The 18479-nt window shown below is 39.2% G+C and overlaps 1 protein-coding gene across 2 annotated transcripts in view; it reads left to right on the top strand.

Moving 5' to 3' along the window:
• Positions 1-18479, top strand: part of FGD3 (FYVE, RhoGEF and PH domain containing 3) — a 183338-nt gene that overhangs the window by 88323 nt on the left and 76536 nt on the right. For both annotated transcript variants that reach the window (XM_030569614.1, XM_030569613.1), the window contains exons 2-3: positions 13344-13514; positions 17928-18096. In XM_030569614.1, the coding sequence (XP_030425474.1) occupies positions 13344-13514; positions 17928-18096 (340 nt within the window). The remainder of the gene's footprint in view (positions 1-13343; positions 13515-17927; positions 18097-18479) is intronic.

Raw genomic sequence — 18479 nt, 5'->3', positions numbered from 1 at the left:
ATGACTAGAAACACCACAAACTGACACCAAAAATATTTCAGATACTTTGGTAACTTCATAATCTACCATTTTACTGTTGCTTTATCAGTTTTTGCTAATGAAATAAGTGAGTTTCAAACAACATGCAGCCCTCAATTCATCCTTCACATTGTATAGGTGATCTACATCCATAGCTTTTAATTACGTGTATTAGCATTAGTAAACTCTCATTTAGCAAATGTACATAGTATAAAGTATCCATTGCTTAAGATTTAATAAAAATGCAGTGTTGTATCTTACGAGGCTTGCCCAATGAGCAGAATGTTTTGAAAGTCCAAAATGTTAATTTAGTTTTATTACGCCAATATATTAGCCACTGCCTGTTAAATAACATCTTTAAGTACTACATAAAGTACAGGCTCCAAGTTCACTTCTCCTCTGCAGCCAGGCTCTCCAGGGTTGCAGTGGAAGTGTGAGGTTGCAGCTACCTGACCCTGTGACCCAGAAGATATTAGAGCAGCTGGAGCCTGTGCCCTAAGGGACCCTTGCCAATGGAGGGCAGGCAAAGTACAATTCTGCTCTGACATTCCCCCCTACACCCTCTCCCCCAACAGAATGGCCATACTAGAGGTGGGAGAAAAAGTGGAGTAGGGAGACTGGGATAAGAGCCACTTCTGCTAGCCTTACACCAATGGTGATTTTTTTTACACAAAAGGCACTTTCTACTAGCTAGCTCCAGCTGGTATCCATCCACTTTGTGCTGCCTAGGTGGCATAAAATGAACTGGAGAATTTGGCTCTCCAGGTGCAGGTACATCTTCAGTGGAGATCCAGCGTTTCTGTTTTAAGAACACGTGCCACTACTCCACACCAAGGAAGGTAGCAAACACAACTTCATCATTTTAAACGTTATCACTTTATCATAACATGTATTTTTTAAAAGGGGAAAGCTATTTCAATGATAAAGTTGCATACAAAATAAAGGTAGCACCGCTCCACTAATATGTATCTCAACTGTTTCACAAAAATTATTAAAGCAATAAGAATGCTATATACTTTTCATGAGTTACAATTGGTTTTTTATTAATAATTTATAGCCTTTTACAGAAGATGATATATAGCATGACTTGTTTCTGTTTAATATAGATGTAAACCTAAGGCTCCAGAATCCAATAAAGTTAGTCTTTTCCCCTCCTCTGATAGACATGGCTGAAATACCAGTCCTGAGAGGTGTACTATTAGCATTATTTGCTATTTATACAGCACAATAGTAGTGCATGGTGACACTTCAAGGAGGAAAAAAGGAAGCAAAGAACAGGGGCTGCATGAAAACTTCCAACTTCTTGCTGTGAGACTTCCACAAAAATTATCACTAGAAACTTTGAGTGTGTGTTGTGGGGTCCCTTGGTTTTCAAATCAACTTGGGAGATGTGCTATTTGTTTTTTTAGTGGCTGTGGGATCATGATTTAAAAAAAACAAACAAACAGGAGGATAGAGGGTTGGGTTTTTTAGGATTGATAGGCGGGGAAGAGAGAATTTAAGTCTCTACACAGGTGCTTTCTTTATCATGGTGAAGCAGCATGAAAGAGAAAGAGGTGATGGGGAAGAAGCAGCTGTGGATGCACTGGCTGTTGTTGAGGAGTGGGGGGGAAATTGGTTAAGTCAGCTGAGTATAATTTCCATGTAAACAAGGCCTGAGGAGCTCTGGATTTTGTGGTTGGAGCCCCAAAAGTCTTCAAAGGAGTGCCCTGTGCCCAGCTGCCCAAGTCCGTGTTGCAAGTGCCAGAGGGTAATAAAACAGATGTTCGACAGCCAGACAAACCTGGTGTAGTAATTTGCACTGTTACTAGTAAATGTGCTGTCAGCTGAAGACCGAAGTTACTCTTCCTCTCTCTAGCCTCTGACTTGATAACTAACAGCTGCAATAATGAGCAAAGAACAGAAAAGGGCAGTGTATACCATAACAGACGTAGCAGTATACAGTAAGGGCTTTGTGTATACCTTAGGGTGCACTGTGAACAGTGACTTGAGTGAAGATGCCTCATCCTCCCTGTCCTTGTCCTTGTACAGGCCACGCTATCCCACACAATCACCTTGTGGCAGCAGGTACTTTTTCATTTTATATAGATGAGTTACTTCTCTAGTCCCTGTCAGAAGGTGAGTTTACACATCAGAGACAAGTGTGCCTGCTGTACTAAACACTTACTCAGTATAAACACTGGAAGGAGAGCAGCTTACATAGGGTACAGTTACTTATAATAGCACAGGCCACAGGTCCTTCCTGAGCTGCAGTAGGAACTCTGTTGGCAGATGAGAAATTTTGAAGATCACATTGCCTCATCTGTGCAGCCCAAGGCTCTACGTGTTCCTCAAGATCTCGGGCAGGCATAGTCAATAGGTGGACCGCGGACCAAATTCAGACCACCAGATGCTTTTGAACAGAACCCGAAATCTTTTTTATTTATTCATTATCATCATCATTATTATTTTTTATTATCTTCTCTGGGGTCTGGACCTTGAGTATACCTTGACCAAGAAATTTGGAGCTTGACAAAAAGTAATTGTTTACCTCCACTCTGTGGTAAGATATGCAAGTCTACCAAATGTCCCAAAGGAGCTTTATATCATGTGCACTGCTAATTGTAAGTTAATTGCTGCTGTTAACTCATTTATCTTCCTCTCAACCATGCTGCTGCAGCCAGCCACCACCACCATAAAAGGGGCATGTGGGCTGAGTCCATGCCTGAAACATTGAGCAATCAATATTTGATTGCACTAATTTTCTGAATCTAGGTAGTGGTCATGGTGTTTTAGAACTGTGGATCCAAGAACATGGAGAGCACAGAACAGAGCCATTGTAAATTTTAGACAACGATGTTAGCCTGTTAAAAGTTAAGTTTTTGGAGTCTAAGAATTGTTATACTTTTGTTTCATAAGTAAACATTCTGTTTCCAATATTCTTACTTGCTACTCATTTGAATCTTTGAATCTCTGTTGTTTGTTAATAAACTTATTCTCATTTATGTTATAAATACATCTCAGTGCTGTGTTGTTTTCCCCAGTTGAATCAAACAAGTGAATGTATACATTGTGCCTTTGGGGACAGCAAGCCTAGTTATTTCTGTGAGTGTCCAGTGACAAGGGCTCAACACTGCAGGGGATGCTTTCTGATTAGACATGCTTTGTCTGGCAGAAAGCCTGTTTGTCAACTCCGCCTGGTTACATAGTTTCAAATATATTTTTAGTAGGTGCACATAACTCCTTTCATGCCATTCGTACAAACATTTCGCAATGCCTGTGACCGGTTTGTTACTGGCTTTCATTTGATACTTTACATGGCAAAGTTTGTGGATAAATACCATGAAAGTGGTTTGTTAGGTGCAGTGAGTTTGTCAGGCCTGATAGGAGTTGCTGTTCCAGAACAGTGAACCCTTTGCCAGATGGCATTGAGGGGTTTTGAGGGTCACACAAAGTCAGAGGAAAGGTTGTTGCAATAATCCAGACATGAGATGATGAGGCCTGGATGACAATTTTAGCTGTGTGGCTGGGTATGAGAGGCTGCATGTTACAGACATTATGCAGAACGAATATATGGGATTTAGATGTAGCCTGGATGTGAGGACCTAGGATGGTCCAAGTTGAAGATGATGCCTGAGTGACAGGATGGATGGTGGTCCTGACCATCGTGATTGAGAGAGGAGATAGCGGAAGGATGTGGCTGGGTGGGGGTGAAAGAGAAAGAGCTTTGTTTTGACCATGCATAGTTGAGCTGAGGCTAGACATCCACAGGGAGATGTTAAAGAGACAGGCTGAGATTTTAGTTTGGACAGGAGGAGGCTGGTCTGGAGCAGAGAGAGAGATCTGAGAGTCAGCAGCATAGAGAAGGTAGTTGAATGTGTAGTTGCTGATGAGAGTTAGTAGGGATAAAGTATAGAAGGAGAAGAGGGACAGAGCTCTGTGGAACACACACACTATTGAAAATAATCGTTCTCTTATGGAATGTTGGCGACTCCCACTATTCAGATCTTGTGCTGGAAATTGTCCATTTAGTTTTATGCTTCTACCAGTTCCTAATTCATGATTGACTAGACCTGCCCTGTAAATGAAAAAAACTCTCTGTGAAAAATCACTTCCTGTTTTTTGTAGAAATTTTGTCTTGCTGGAAATTTTTCTGACAAGCTGTAGCACACGAAGACTTAATTTACCAAATAGCCCCTTGTGAGGGACAGTATCACAGCAGCATTTACGTGTGCCCTTATTCTGGCTTTCGGGAGCTTCCTGTACAGTCCCCTCACTCCATTTCCTTCTGTTGAGATCAAAAGGGATCTGCACACACAGCTGGGAATCATGTGATAGGCATATTAGCACATGGACCATGACCCGGTGCCACTCCTGTTGTGAAGTAGTATCCCCATGAAGTTTCAAGGTGACCAAAATTGAGATTGTCAGTTTTGTGCCGCTGCTGCTGGTGGTCATTTTTCAGCCATGCACTATCATCATGGGAAAGCATTTGTTCTGCAGTATGGAATTGTATCTAAAGAGAAATCTGCTTTTTTGGTTTTTAGAATAGAAAGAAAAGAGCTTCTGCAGTACCACACTCATAGAATATCAGGGTTGGAAGGGACCTCAGGAGGTCATCTAGTCCAACCCCTTGCTCAAAGCAGAGCCAATCCCCAGACAGATTGTTGCCCCAGATCCCTAAATGGCCCTCCCTCAAGGATTGAACTCGCAACCCTGGGTTTAGTAGGCCACTGAGCTATCCCTCCTCCCTCAGATGTAGAGATCTGTTTTTATCACCCTCTTGCTACTTTTGAAACTTGCAATAATTGCCTTATAGAAACCTTTCCTTCCTATTTAGCACATCTCTAAGGACCGTTAAACTTGATCTTTATTAAACCAAACAACCTTTTTTGCTAACTTGACGCAACATCCACTAATGGCTATCTCTCAACATTCTTCAGAGATCAAGTTTGGTAGGTTTTATCATCTGCTGTTCAAACAACCACATTGTTTTAAAAAAAAAAAATTCAGTTCCTGTGAATGTGAGGCTTTACACGTAATAAGCCAGAAACGTAAATGCACTGTCATTTTAGGACCAATGCTCTGAGTCTGAAGCCGGAACTTGTGCTTTTTATTTTTGGATATCTTATTGTTAGAACAAATGGGAAAAATGTGGGTCTGTCAGCCAAAGCACAAGTAAGTAATACTTTGATATAAAACTACTAATGCAATCAATTCTGGATTCTAGCTTACTTTCTAAAGAGAATGCTATTGTTACTGCAGCTGTCTTCTGTAGTTGCTGCAATGCCAAAAGAGAGGTTGCAGTTTTAAATATCTGTTACTAATGTAATTCAGCTTAGTAAAAAGGCACTCATGTTGCTTGACATGCAGGTAGATTCAAAGTCTGTTGCATACCAGCACCGTCTGCAGCTACGTTAAAGCAATGTAAGAGAAGTGCTGTGGTCAAGTTTGGGGGGGAATGATTTGATCACAGGGAAACAGAGAAAGTAGGACTTGATTGTTTTATTAGAGATGTTTAGGGGTCATGGGTCAGAAAGAAGAGGTGTTTTTTAAATGGAGTTTTAAAACACTCTTGGAGTCAATTAGGCACCAGAAGTAGAGTGAGAAGGAGGATCCAGATGGCACTGGAGATCTAGTGCTCACTCTGGCTAGACACAAAAGGGGAGGAACAAAAGAATTCTGGTGAGTGAGGAGCACATGGAATAGGAGAGAACAGAAAAGATGTGAGATTCAGGGAATCACAAGTCCATGAAACGTGAAGCTAGTATAGTGTTATGTTGTAGCAGGTTCGGTAATGGGCAGGATGATATGCAGTTATAAAATCTGCAAGTAAATGAAAGGCATCAGAATTAATTTCATCAGAGTGCATTATGCTTGGTCCTTAACCCTTATGACACTAGGATTTGCTGCCTACTCAATGCCTTTAGCTACACGTGGAGGTTTTTGTGCTATTGTATAGAACACAGGCATTTCTAATGATACTGTGCTATATTATGCACTTGTTTCTCCCCTACTGGCACAGGGGATGTGAATTTTCTCTCAAAGAGGAGTCAGTTTCAGGAGAGGGGGGTTCTACCAAGGGGCAGCACTTTTACTTTGTGACTGGGTCTCTTGCAAGAGTTTTTTGCCTGTGGACATACTAAATCGGCACATCTTCCAGTGTCCTGGCTATGCCCTTCCCCTGACCCAGCTCTGCCCTTCTTGGTGCTGTACTGTTCAGCTGTGATCACCCCATGAACTAGTGCTTGAGGGTAACACTGGCACAATTGGCTCTTCCTGGATGATTTCCTGTCTATGGGGACCTGCAGGCCTGAGTGACATGGAAGTTGTAACCAAGGGCTGAGTAAAGTTGTGTATATCTCAATGAAAGACTAATCCCTAGCTCTTGGATATATGATATTTGTTGGACAGTACCATTACACAATGAATCAATGTTTTAGCTGAAAATGTGCAGTCAGTCACTTCTTACAACCTACTGGAAGTGTATCAGCAAAAAATTTGGAGGCAGATTTTCAAGACCTCAGCCTCCATTCAGGCAATGGGGACCAGCTTTTCAAAATAGCTCGACATGTTAGAGGCAGAACTCTCTAGAAAAGGTGCCTAATAGTGTGCATACAGAGAGCTGCCGTATATCTTAATTCTCTAGCTCCAGGCTAGCTACAAAATGTCCAGTTCAGCAGCTGCAAGTGTTGTCTGCTCACACACAACTTTTAAAACCCACACATGAAGAGTCTTAATATCTGTCAGCACCACAAATCTCTTTATAGGTTTCAACCAAGCATCTTGTCTTATGTTTTCAGTGTTTAGTGCCCACCCCTAGATAAGTGCACAAAACATGTATCCGTCACTGTGTATCCACTTTCAGTGCACAATAGAAATCAAAAGGCAGAGTCAAGCAACCACAATAAAAGTACCTTGCTGTGTTGATATTTTGGTCTGCTGATCAGAAACAGGGAATGTTTTTTCCTCTGCTTATGCTTTGATTTATTGCCTGTATTTAGGGAACAGGGCACATGCTGTATGTTTTACTAAAATGAGGCCAGGAATAGAGAAGCCACAACAAGGTCCATCTCTTGATGTTAAAAGCCGGCTGTGTGTTTGGTTATTTTATTTTATAGAAGACCAATATAAGGAGTGAGAATCATGATCTCTCTCTGTCCTGGCAGACATTCACAGTGACCTATTCCATGCAAATGGACATGCTGTTCAGTCCCATTGATTACGCTGAAGTTGCACAGGGTGTAAATCAGCACAGAATTTGGCCACTGGCATTTTAAGCTCAAAACACCAATCTTGCAAGTGATCTTTTCTGGCTAGGCATATGATGCTGTTAACTGAGAACAGAGGAGAGAATATTCCTTAAAAGCTTGTTAAGAACCATTTTCTCCGCTTGTCATCCTTGTTTTTCTTTACTCATGGCGGACATGTCCTCTCCCATCTTTTCTCCAGTCATGTGCTTAGAAGGTTCTGAATCCAGCTTTACTGCTAAGATCACGCTGCTTGGGGAGCCCTCGAAGAGATACAATGGGGAATTGTGGAGGGGACCACTCCTTCATGCCAGGGAACCCAGCTCTACAGAGGTGCCCAGCACACTCACAAGCAGGAAGATTTTGTGTACAGATCCACCAGCCCAATCCCTGGTGGAGCAACAGGGGGTGGTTATTAGTTAATCAATAGCAGCTCTAGAATGGTTCCACTTGCCAGCCCTGTAGCATTTGGGGTAGGATTCCTTTCCTGCTGGCACCCATAGGACCTCCTTCACCAAGCTTCTGTACTTTGGCTTTGAATAGGGACCAATAGTTACCATTAGGGGATGCTATCTCTAACAGGTATTTGTTACATCGTTAAGTGTATTTTAGTTTGTAAAAATCTCCCAGTGGTATTAAATCTGCTAAAGCAAACTTTTAAACCGATATACTACTTGTCAGCATCCCTCATTGGATGGGAATGCTTTTTCTGTATGTCTCCTTCCAACTAGTTTGGTGTTTGCCACCCCTTTGAAACCCATATCTTGCCTGCCATTCCAGAGGCTAGCTTCATTTTCATCCACTTTATCCCACCCCAGCTTTCAGGACACACTTCGCAAACACCATCCTTCTAGTCAAAAGGATTGGATGAAAATCCTTCAGAGCAGTCAGTGCCTATTAGGAATACGTTTTCAGCCATCTTCTGATTGGTGTTTTTTTTTGTACACCACTTTTGCGTACATGACTGATCTCATAAAAAAAAAAGTTACACATCCACATATGAACGTGCAGGTCTAGGAGCCCAACTGACCAATCTGTGTGTATAGGTGGTGGCTTATGCATGCAAAACAGGTGCAAAACCCCAGTTTTGTGGTGGTACAAACAATGGGGTCTGCAAATATAGGCATACAAAATCAGAAGCCAATATTCCTGGTAGTGTGCTATGGTGCAAGAGACTCTCACTAGGTGCTCAGCATGTCAACCCAACAGTGTTCCCAGACCCCGGTTGCCAGGTGAATGAGAGACTGGGCTTGGGAATTTAATATGGATCAATGACAGAATTGCCACTGGGTTACTGGTCTAGATCCTCAGCTGGTGCTACTATGATTTACAATACCTGTAATTTTTGGCCCTTTATATTCCATTTATCTTAATTTAATAGAAATACATTATGAGCTTCAAGAATCTCAAACCTGAAACAGCTTCTACAAAAATGTTAGTTTTACCTTAAGCTTAGCCAGCTCAGTGAGGAAACTGTCCGACATGGGTATGATTCAGAGAATGAACAACGTTCTTGAGAAATTGCTCTGTTCTCTGATAAATAGTCTTCCTGATAAAGTTCTGAAGTCTTCAGTAAAGATTAAAGTGGGTATTTTTGCAAAAGTTGTTGCAGGTTTTAGGCTTCTTTAGGAGTCTAGTTTATCCTGTGTTCAACTGAAGTTAAATACATATTATAGGAAACCTTAAATACCAATTGTACTATGTGACTCATATGTGAAAATTTATGGACAGCAGTGTCCTGTGCTCGCTGTGGGCTGGTCATGCAAACTTTTGTGCTTGTGAGTAACTTTACTCATGTGAATATGATAGTTCCAGGGAAGTCATTGAAACTACTCTTGTAAGTATTTTACTCATGTGCATGGCCTATAGGAGTGAATCAATGACTGCAAAGTTGGACGTAATGAAGCTGAGCTTCAGTTATGTGGTGTTTGTCGTTGACTCATGTTACTAACCATGTACGTGGTAATCAGGCTTGGACAGTAGAATTCACTGACTCTTTTTTGCAGATTATTTTTTAAAATTTTAATTGAATTGGTCTTTTCAATTAGAACCGGTGTTCATGCAAATTAACTTCAAAGTCTGAAAGAGAATGGTTCGTCTCAGATTTCCTTTTGGCATTGCCTGCGTATTTCACAGCTTATTCACACCATAATATTCTTCTAGCTACTCTGTAACTAGGTGTAAAGCACATAACAAGAGACAACCAGACCCTTGAAATGGCAATGTGTTGTTAGAAAAGTTACTGCAAAATAACTTAGCTTTCTACATTTTATTGATTTCCAGTTACTAGGGATAGTTATGGCCCATCCATTCTGGGCTTGCTTGTGATTAGGGTGATGCCCCTGCACAGAGGAGTAAGGTGAAGTCTGCTCCTCTTCTGGAGCAGTGGGGTAAGGCAAGGCCTGGAGTAGGAGGAGCTTTGACTAAGGAATTATACTTCATGGATGTGTCTCAAAGGGGCTATCCCTTACTGGGACAACTTCCCGAGTGGTGCAGTTTGCACCACGTCTTTCTCAGTTCTGTCCCTAGGAGCACAGTGTAGCACTCAGAGCAGCCCATAAGTATCTTACTTTGAGAAGTATTCAGCAGATAGTAATCTATAAATTAATAACTCTTTTATCAAGGCATTTTATAGTGTTGGAAAAATAAGTAAGAAAGTAAAATAATTTTAAAAAGTTGTATTATACTACACGTGAGAAGTAACTTTTAGGGTCACGTTCACAAATGCATAGGGAATTGCTTGAATTAAAAATAAAAAAAAAGAACCCCATCACTTGTGTGGTTTCACATAAGTGTATTTTTCTTGTTACATGGCCAAGAGTCTGCTTTTGCTGTTTAAAGCTCTTGTGGATTTCAGGGATGAACATTGTTGTAATTGCTTATCAATTCTTTTTTGTGCCTGCTTGCTCTTTTGATACAATGTTAATAAGTGTTTATATGTTAAGTGCAGAGAGTTGGTGAGTAATATTGTCAACAATAACATGTCTATAGTGTGCGAGGCACAAGATGTCAAGTTTTGTTCTAAGGCAGTGACTTTTTTTGTTTGTTCTTTTGAGATAGGCAGTGGCTTTTAAAAGGAAGTGGTTTAAAACTTACCTAAGTTTTTGGTGTGCAGACATATCAGAGAACAAATCATTAGATGCTTCGGCCAAATTCAGAGGGAATGAACAAAACTGGTAATCATCAAGTGATCCATCCGTTGTCACCCATTCCCAGCTTCTGGCAAACGGAGGCTAGGGACGTTTCAGAGCATGGTTTTGCATCCTTGTCCATCCTGGCTAATATCCTTCATGAACGCTTTTTTGAATTCTGTTATAGTCTTTGCTTTCACAACAACATCTGGCAAAGAGTTCGATTGGTTGACGTTGTGTTGTGTAAAGAAATAATTCCTTTTGCTTGTTTTAAATCTGCTGCCTATTAATTTAATTGGGTGACCCCCAGGTCTTGTGTTATGAGGAGGAGTATATAACTTATTTACCTTATTTACTTTACTTTACTTAATTTGCTTTCTCTACACCAGTCATAATTTTATAAACCTCCGTCATATCCCTTCTTAATCATCTCTTTTCCAAGCTCAAAAGTCCCAGTCTTATTAATCTCTCCTCATATGGAAGCTGTTCCATACCACTAATCATTTTTGTTGCCCTTTTCTGTACTTTTTCCAATTCTAATATATCTTTTTTGAGATGGGGCGACCACATATGCATGCAGCATTCAAGATGTGGGCAATACAATATTTTCTGTCTTATTTTCTGTCCCCTTCCTACATATTCCCAACATTCTTTGCTACCACTGCAAATTGAGTGGATGTTTTCAGAGAACTATCCACGATGACGCCAAGATCTCTTTCTTGAGTTGTAAGAGCTAATTTTGACCCCATCATTTTATATGGATAGTTGGGATTATGTTTTCCAATGTGTATTACTTTGCATTTATTAACACTGAATTTCATTGCCATTTTGTTGCCCAGTCACCCAGTTATGTGAAATCCTTTTTATCTTCAAATGATTAAAATTCAGTGCTTAAAAAATCCTGAGTTTAAGCCTGAAGCAGTTTTGAGTAGCTGAGCTCAAATAAATCCCCTGAAAAGTAGATTTGATAGCAGATGCACTAATGAACTTTTAAACAGCAGTAACAGGAAGCAATGTTGAAGAATTCAGAGATTATGCATTAAGGTGACAGAAGTGGATAGACTTGTGCTAATTTGTATTTATTTGATGGCTTTGAATTGATTTTTGTCAGCAAACAGTTATAACTTTGGAATATTCAACATCAATTTGAAAAAATCCTTAATGCTCCTGTGTAACCGTCTACCTTTTGAGAATAGTCCTGTGAAACATTTGCAATACTGTATACCTTTAAACCCACTCAATCTAGATCCAAAGATTGGTGTTCTGAGGTCGGTAACACATATAAATCCAGTGTAACTCCACTGGCTTCAGAGTCTGATCTCAGTGTAAAGCTCGCCCTGAGTAGGTTGCATTTGTGAAGCTCAGCTCATATTCCTGAATAATTCACAAAAAAGGCTGAAGATTACTTTAATGTTTAGACAGATCCTCCTTCTCAAGTATTTGAGATCATCTTATCATTTTAAAGGGGAAGAGACAATTTAAACTAGTCCATTTTAAAACAAAATTAATAAGTGTTTCAGGGGCTACCTCTGCTCCAGAGTCCCCTGCCAATATTTGTGCATTTACATTCACATTACAGTATTTCATTCAAAGAAAAAACTCTCCCGATACCTTGTTAACACTCACACAGACTGACAGTAGAGAAGAAATACCCACAAATACTGTTAAATTCCCAAAACAAACTGAAAAAAGAGACTCTCTTTCTCTCTAATCTGTCATTTATACTAGTTAGAGATGTTACTTGTAACAATGGACTTTATTCAGGAAAGCATCCCTTGTTCAGGAAGGACACTTAAACACATTTCATCGTTTAAATTCTGATCCTTTTGAAGTCAATGGCAAAACTCCTATTGACTTCAGTGGGGCCAGGATTTTACCCAATGGAACTTAATGCTTAATTGCCTTTCCTGAACAGCGATGCTTTCCTGAATCAGGGTCAATAGTAGGCTGAAAAATTTCAGAAAGTATTACTTAAGTTGACAATGACCATGTAATATTAAAGACCAAATTAAGACCTGTTGTGAATAGGTACAGCTCGATTTAACTTCAGTGCATATGCATCAGGTCTGAACTTGGCCCAATGTGTTTATCTGCAGCAGTTTTAATCAGAATCAGTATTAGACTAGAACATTGTACACTGATTGTCCACAAACACATTCTGATTGGCTGATTGGGCCATTTTTGATGACATCACAACCACATACAGTATCAACTTTCTTTGGTACCTGTTGAGACCGTATCAGTGAAAGCCAAAACAAAAAACAAACAAACCTACCCCCCAATATATTAAATTGGGTGGGTTGTTTTATTTCTCTAGACCTCTTAGGAAATGAGTCAATAATACATTTTTAAAAAGAAACAAAACATCTTCGTCATTCCCTTCTCTGGATTTCTCAATACATCATGTCTCATCTGTCTTTCAGACTATCAGCCCTATGGGGAAGACCGTGTTTGTACGTTGTCTTGAATTTATAGGCATTTAACACATACTAAACAGCAATATTATGTCATTTAAATTGTTAATCGAATTCTTGCAAAGGATTGAGGCACGTTTATCATCTGTCTGGTCTATCACAGGCATTTGTGATTCATCCATTCTTGAATCTAGGTGCTGATTTACCAAGTAGAATGCAGTGCCTGTGCACCTGTATCTCTACTTAGAGGAAGCCTATCAAAAAGGATTTTATATATACATACTCCCATAATCATTCACTGTTAGATCTATTTAGCTTTTTAGTGAAGAAATTACTAGTTGCTTGGAGAAATGAATACCGAGGTTCATGACTCTTTCAACCATCCAATTTAAAGTGATTGTCAAGATGGATGTTTCTGAAATGATAACTTCTAAGTTAATGACTTCTCTTTCCTTCAAATAACTGATACAAGCTAAGCTACCAGAGCCAGGACAAGCCGCTTTTCAAGGGAAAAAAGGAGGAAATAAACATTGACCCATTTCTTTTTCCAGGTTGCCCTTGTGCTCCTTTTCAAATCAAATGTCATATTGACTCAAATCCAACATTGGAAGCATGTGGCGAGTTGCAGCACATCGGCCCTGTGCAATGTATCCATCAAACTGGAAGGAAACCCAAAACCAAATCTCCATTGGTCAAAACACATCTTCTGCAGAAACCCCAAGGCAAGTGTTTTTGTTCCTCCAATATTCATGCAATTTTCTATTGTGCTGCAAGTATAATGTTTTTAAAAAGATTGTTTTAATTTGAAAATTAAAACTCTTGTCTCATTGGATAGAGAGAAAGTACAATTAGCATGACTTTGTTTTCATTTTTCCGGTGTTAAAAATTCAATTGAAAAAGCTTTGGGAAAAAAAATGGACTCACAAATGACAGCTTAATTAACTTTTCAAAAATGTGACCTTTTACATTTTCAGTGTGTATATCACATGTAATAGTAATGATTAGGATTTACCTAAAAATATTGTTTAAATCCTTTATTCATTTTTATTGAACAGCTTAGCACGCAAATCTAGAACTCCTTTATGCTGTATTGAAAACAGCTGCACTACACCTAGCAAAAAGAAATGTCTGAAAAATTACAAATGTATTTTTAAAAAAGGAAACATTAACCAAACCAGTGTGTTCAGACAAGCATACCATTATTAGATGTAATAACTGTGCAACCCCATCAATTCAAAAATAGTCACGGTGAAATAAATGCCTCCACCTTACTTCCAGACACAGGATGATACAAGACACAATGAGCCAGCTCCTCAGCTGGTGTAAATGAATGTAATTCTGTCGAAGCCAGTGTAGCTATGCTGATTGACACCAGCTGAGGAATGGGTCCCAGAAGTGCAGAGTTTGAGCATTTATAATCCCCAGGCTGTTTTTTTTCCTATATGCATCGAAGTGCTAACTGCTTGAGGAGACTAAGGCCCAGTCCCTTGTATGGGGAGAAATTATTTCCACATGTTGCAGTCTGTACAGTGAAGTGTTAGTCTCTTTGTAGTATCAATTATTGTTTTTTTTACTAGCTCTTTAGAAATTGCTTAGACTACTGTGCGTACTAGAGGTTTGTCTTCTCAGCTAAGATACATGGTTCATTTATCTGAAAGTATTTTGAAAGCCCTTTTTTTGACAAGTGCAGGTGAGAATATCCCAAATGTCTTGATTTAAACCAAGTTCATAAAAAACAGTCACATAAGTATGAAGGTATCATCATTATGTGACAACAGGAAACAACCATTTTGGTCACTATTAAAAATATTTAAATATACTGTGCAAAATGAGACTCCTATGTAATCATCCTGAATGCCTGTAGAAAAAGCAACTTTCTGCCTTGCCTTTAACAATTGGTATCCATAAAGAAAAACTGTTGATGCATCTGAAACTGAAAGGACAGTCTTCAAGTGTAATAAAATATTGGTATACTAGTCAATACTTCCCTCCTGGTAGGTGATGGGGTGTGTGTGTGTGTGTGTGTGTGTGTGTGTGTGTGTACACAATTAGTTTTCGTGTAGAGTTCTTTCTCTTTCAGATTTCATTATTAAACAGTCTATTAACATTATTAATAATGCTATAAGGTATTCCGATAAATAGGAATAGCTAAAACTAGATAATCAGCTGGTGTATATCAGTGAAACTGCTCTGGAATTAGTGGAACTGTACCTATTTATAATAGCTGATCTGGCCCATTATCTGTATCTTCATCACCTTGCTCTGTTTGATTCAGATCATGTTTAAAAGTGCCCCAAATTGCTTTAACATTGGTCAGCCTCATTGCCATTACTCAAATATCAACATTCCTGAAAGGATATATCCAAGCCTTTCCTCTCTCCCCCATATAGAGCAAGGAATTTAGACTAAAAGGAATAACTCTCGTTCTGTCTTGCTGAGATTCAGTTTAACACCCTGAGTAATTAAAAGTTATTGAGATAAAATGGACAAACACACATAAAGGAAGACATAATTTTGAATAGTTTCTCTTGCTAGTACTCCCTACACTCCTGTTGCAAATCAATTTGACACTTGTCCCCAAAAGTAGATGAAATATATTCAAATAGAAAAAATAAGAATGTAAGCCAAGATTTTCAAAAGTAGCTGTTGCCAAGTAGCCACCTTCTGCAAATCAATCTCCATTTCCTGACAGCCCCACCATTCCTGATAGTCACTCAGTGGGGATCTCAGCAGAGGTTCAGTTGTTAACCTCATAATTCCTGCAATACTTTAAAAATATTACTACACCTAATTCTGGTTATCCTTTAGCGTAAGTTGTAGAGGACTGGTTTTCTAGCCCTATTGCTACCTGTGTGCATTAGCTGACAAACATGTCTGTGTGCATGCAGCCATGGAGTCATTACACTTTGGAGTAATGATCTGTGACTTACAGCTGTTTCCCCTCCTGGACTCGGATCTACTCTTCTTCTGTAAGAATCAAATGAAGCCTCTAGATCATTCCAAATTTCCGATGCCGGGTTGGTTTCCCTGGGAAAAGGTCTGCATGTTCTTTTGCACACATGTGTGTCCACACTTCCTCATGTAGAAAACATTCTGTTTGAAGGTTACTCATCAAGACCTACAGTGATAAATCTTCAGCTAAGTCTGAGGAGATTTAAATGTGCAACCACCAATATCATTAGTGGAAATTGGATCGCTAAATCAATCCAAGTTTGTTCAGAATTGGCTGAACTGAAGATGTAGTTTCACACTCCTCTGTTCTCTCTCCCACAAAGTAAGAGGAGGGTTTGTGACCCCCCCCAGATAATAGCCTTTTGACCCCCAGTTTGAGAACCCCTGGATTAATGCATGCAGCAATTTACAAATATTTTATGGAACCCCAACACATTCTTACAAGGCTAACACCTATCTTGAATAATATTAATATATAGGTGAGCTGGTCTGGCTTCCAGCTATGAATTTGTCAGTGGTGAGCTAATGCCAACAGCCTTGGCCAGAGCTGGCACCTGGTTTGCCAGCGTCACAGCCACTTTTCCACATGCAAGGACATTTCCATTACATTACATCACCCCACACCTCCTGTGCACTTATGGTTTTCTAGGAAAAAACCCAATAACAACCCTCTTATTTTTTATAGGGAATTCAAGGTGGCCTTCGACACTAGGCCAATCCAGGAGTTTAATCCTACTGCTCTAAATGTACAGTAAAGACCAAATCCTTCACAAGATGTTCTTTGCCTTTAATGAGTATTGCTCAAACAAGCTGTGCAGTTTCAATGGTTATAATCCTCCTGCATGTTGTACTCTAACACATTAAATCATCCTTAGTCTTCAACTTCAGTAGAGCTGTGACAACTTACAGCAGCTAAAGATCTGCTCCAAGAAGAAAGGACATTTAGGCTCATTCAGCTCTAGAGTCTCAAACTCTCATCCAGAGCTTTGCCTGAGTAAGGATCTCAGGAATTGGCACTCTACATTTGTTACCATAAAACTTAAAAAAGAAAACAAAGCCCTAAAATTACTCATTCAGAACGGTTGATAATTCAAGAGATTTTACAACATTAAGCTCATTATGCAAACATGTTCCATATGGACCATTGTAACATAACTGCTCTGGCTAACATGAAAAACTTGAATTCAGCCGCTGTTCTTGAAAAGTTATTTAGGAAAATACTTTATAACTTGTGTATCGAACTTTTAGTATATTTCCTATTAGACAGTTTAGGGCTGAGTGAATATTTGGCAGCACTGCTCAAAGAAATGCACACTTATGGATTAATTTCACTGTCAGTTTTTCTTAGCTTCTAGTTTAAGGTCCATTTATGAGAAGTTGCTTTCACTGCATAAAATAGTAAAAGCATGTGAAACTGTTGCCATGGGTTACTGCTTACGTATTTATAAAACCATTTACTGTGCAAAAAATGAAGAACTGACTGCATATGTTTTGCCAAATTACATTAATTAGAAAGGACTGCAAAGGACTAATTAAGAGGCTAAGGTAAAACGTTGACTTCCTTTTTCAACAGATTGGAGACATGTTTAAAGTAAGCATTTATTTATACAGTATCTTGTTCAGTGCAGTACCAAAAGAGGAAGGAAATTTGTGAAGAATATACCACAGAGAAACTGGGGGAGGGAAAAGGAAATCAAGTTTTTTACATTTTCTTGCAGTGCTTCCAGTAGAATGAATGACCTGTCCAAATCCATATTTTTCTTACGGTATCTAGTTAAGTGTATTAGACTAATAAGAGTTCTAAGTTTTGAAAAGTCACCATTCGGGAAATTGAACACTATAGTGGAGAAGAAGAGAGTGCTTGCACAACTAAGTCTTGGTGTGTGCGCTGTGCATCCTGTTTAGCAACAAGGAAGCGGTGATGTTCTGTCAGCTACTCAGTGCATTGACAGATCTGACAAAACTGTAGAAATGCAAAAGAGAAGCTAGTCTATTTCTTTAGAACGTATCAAAGTGTTTGTGTGTGAAAAATATATTGTGACTGCAGTGGTTCCGATGTAATTAATAAACTGCAGTAAAACAATGGGTGCTTCTTGCTCTTTCTTCAGAGTGAGGATCTGTTGTCTCTGTTGTTATAAAGAAGCGAGAACTTTACCCTCTCTTTTCCCCCTTAATTTTATTAGTACCTCCTAAACCTGTCCATCTCAAACCTGGGCAGGAAAGAATTCCTCCAGCACCTTCTCGGCCTTTGCCAGCTGATCCCAAGTCATCAAGAAGCTTAGTGCCTGAAGAGGAAGAAACACAGACATCATCAGGAGTCAACATCCTCATTGAAAAATTTGAAAGTATTAGGTAAATATTTGTATTTGTCTATTTCTACTTGTGTCATTTTTTTGCATTCAGGTTGAAACTTTGTCTCAGTAGGAAGAAAAAAATCAAGAAATATTTATTATAATTATTGTGTACAAATTCATATAGAGCAATTTGTCTAATCATAAACCCTAAACTTAACTGAGTGCATATGGGGACTTTATACAAAAAGCAATGTTGCCATAAAACTTACTGGTCTATATCATGCCATCAACCACCAGATAGGAGTCTCCACTGAAATCAGCGAAGAGTTGTACCTAAAAATAACCCAATGTCTGCTTTTAGTAGGCAAAGTCTGGGTTGGAATTGTTTTGCTATTACAAGATCTTGATTATTGTAGTTACAGGTCACAGCATATTATAGAT

This window comes from Gopherus evgoodei, chromosome 7 (genome assembly GCF_007399415.2).
Source record: "Gopherus evgoodei ecotype Sinaloan lineage chromosome 7, rGopEvg1_v1.p, whole genome shotgun sequence".
Taxonomy (NCBI): domain Eukaryota; kingdom Metazoa; phylum Chordata; order Testudines; family Testudinidae; genus Gopherus; species Gopherus evgoodei.
Note: the sequence above shows the minus strand (reverse complement) of the source record. Positions and strands in the feature narration are given on the sequence as shown.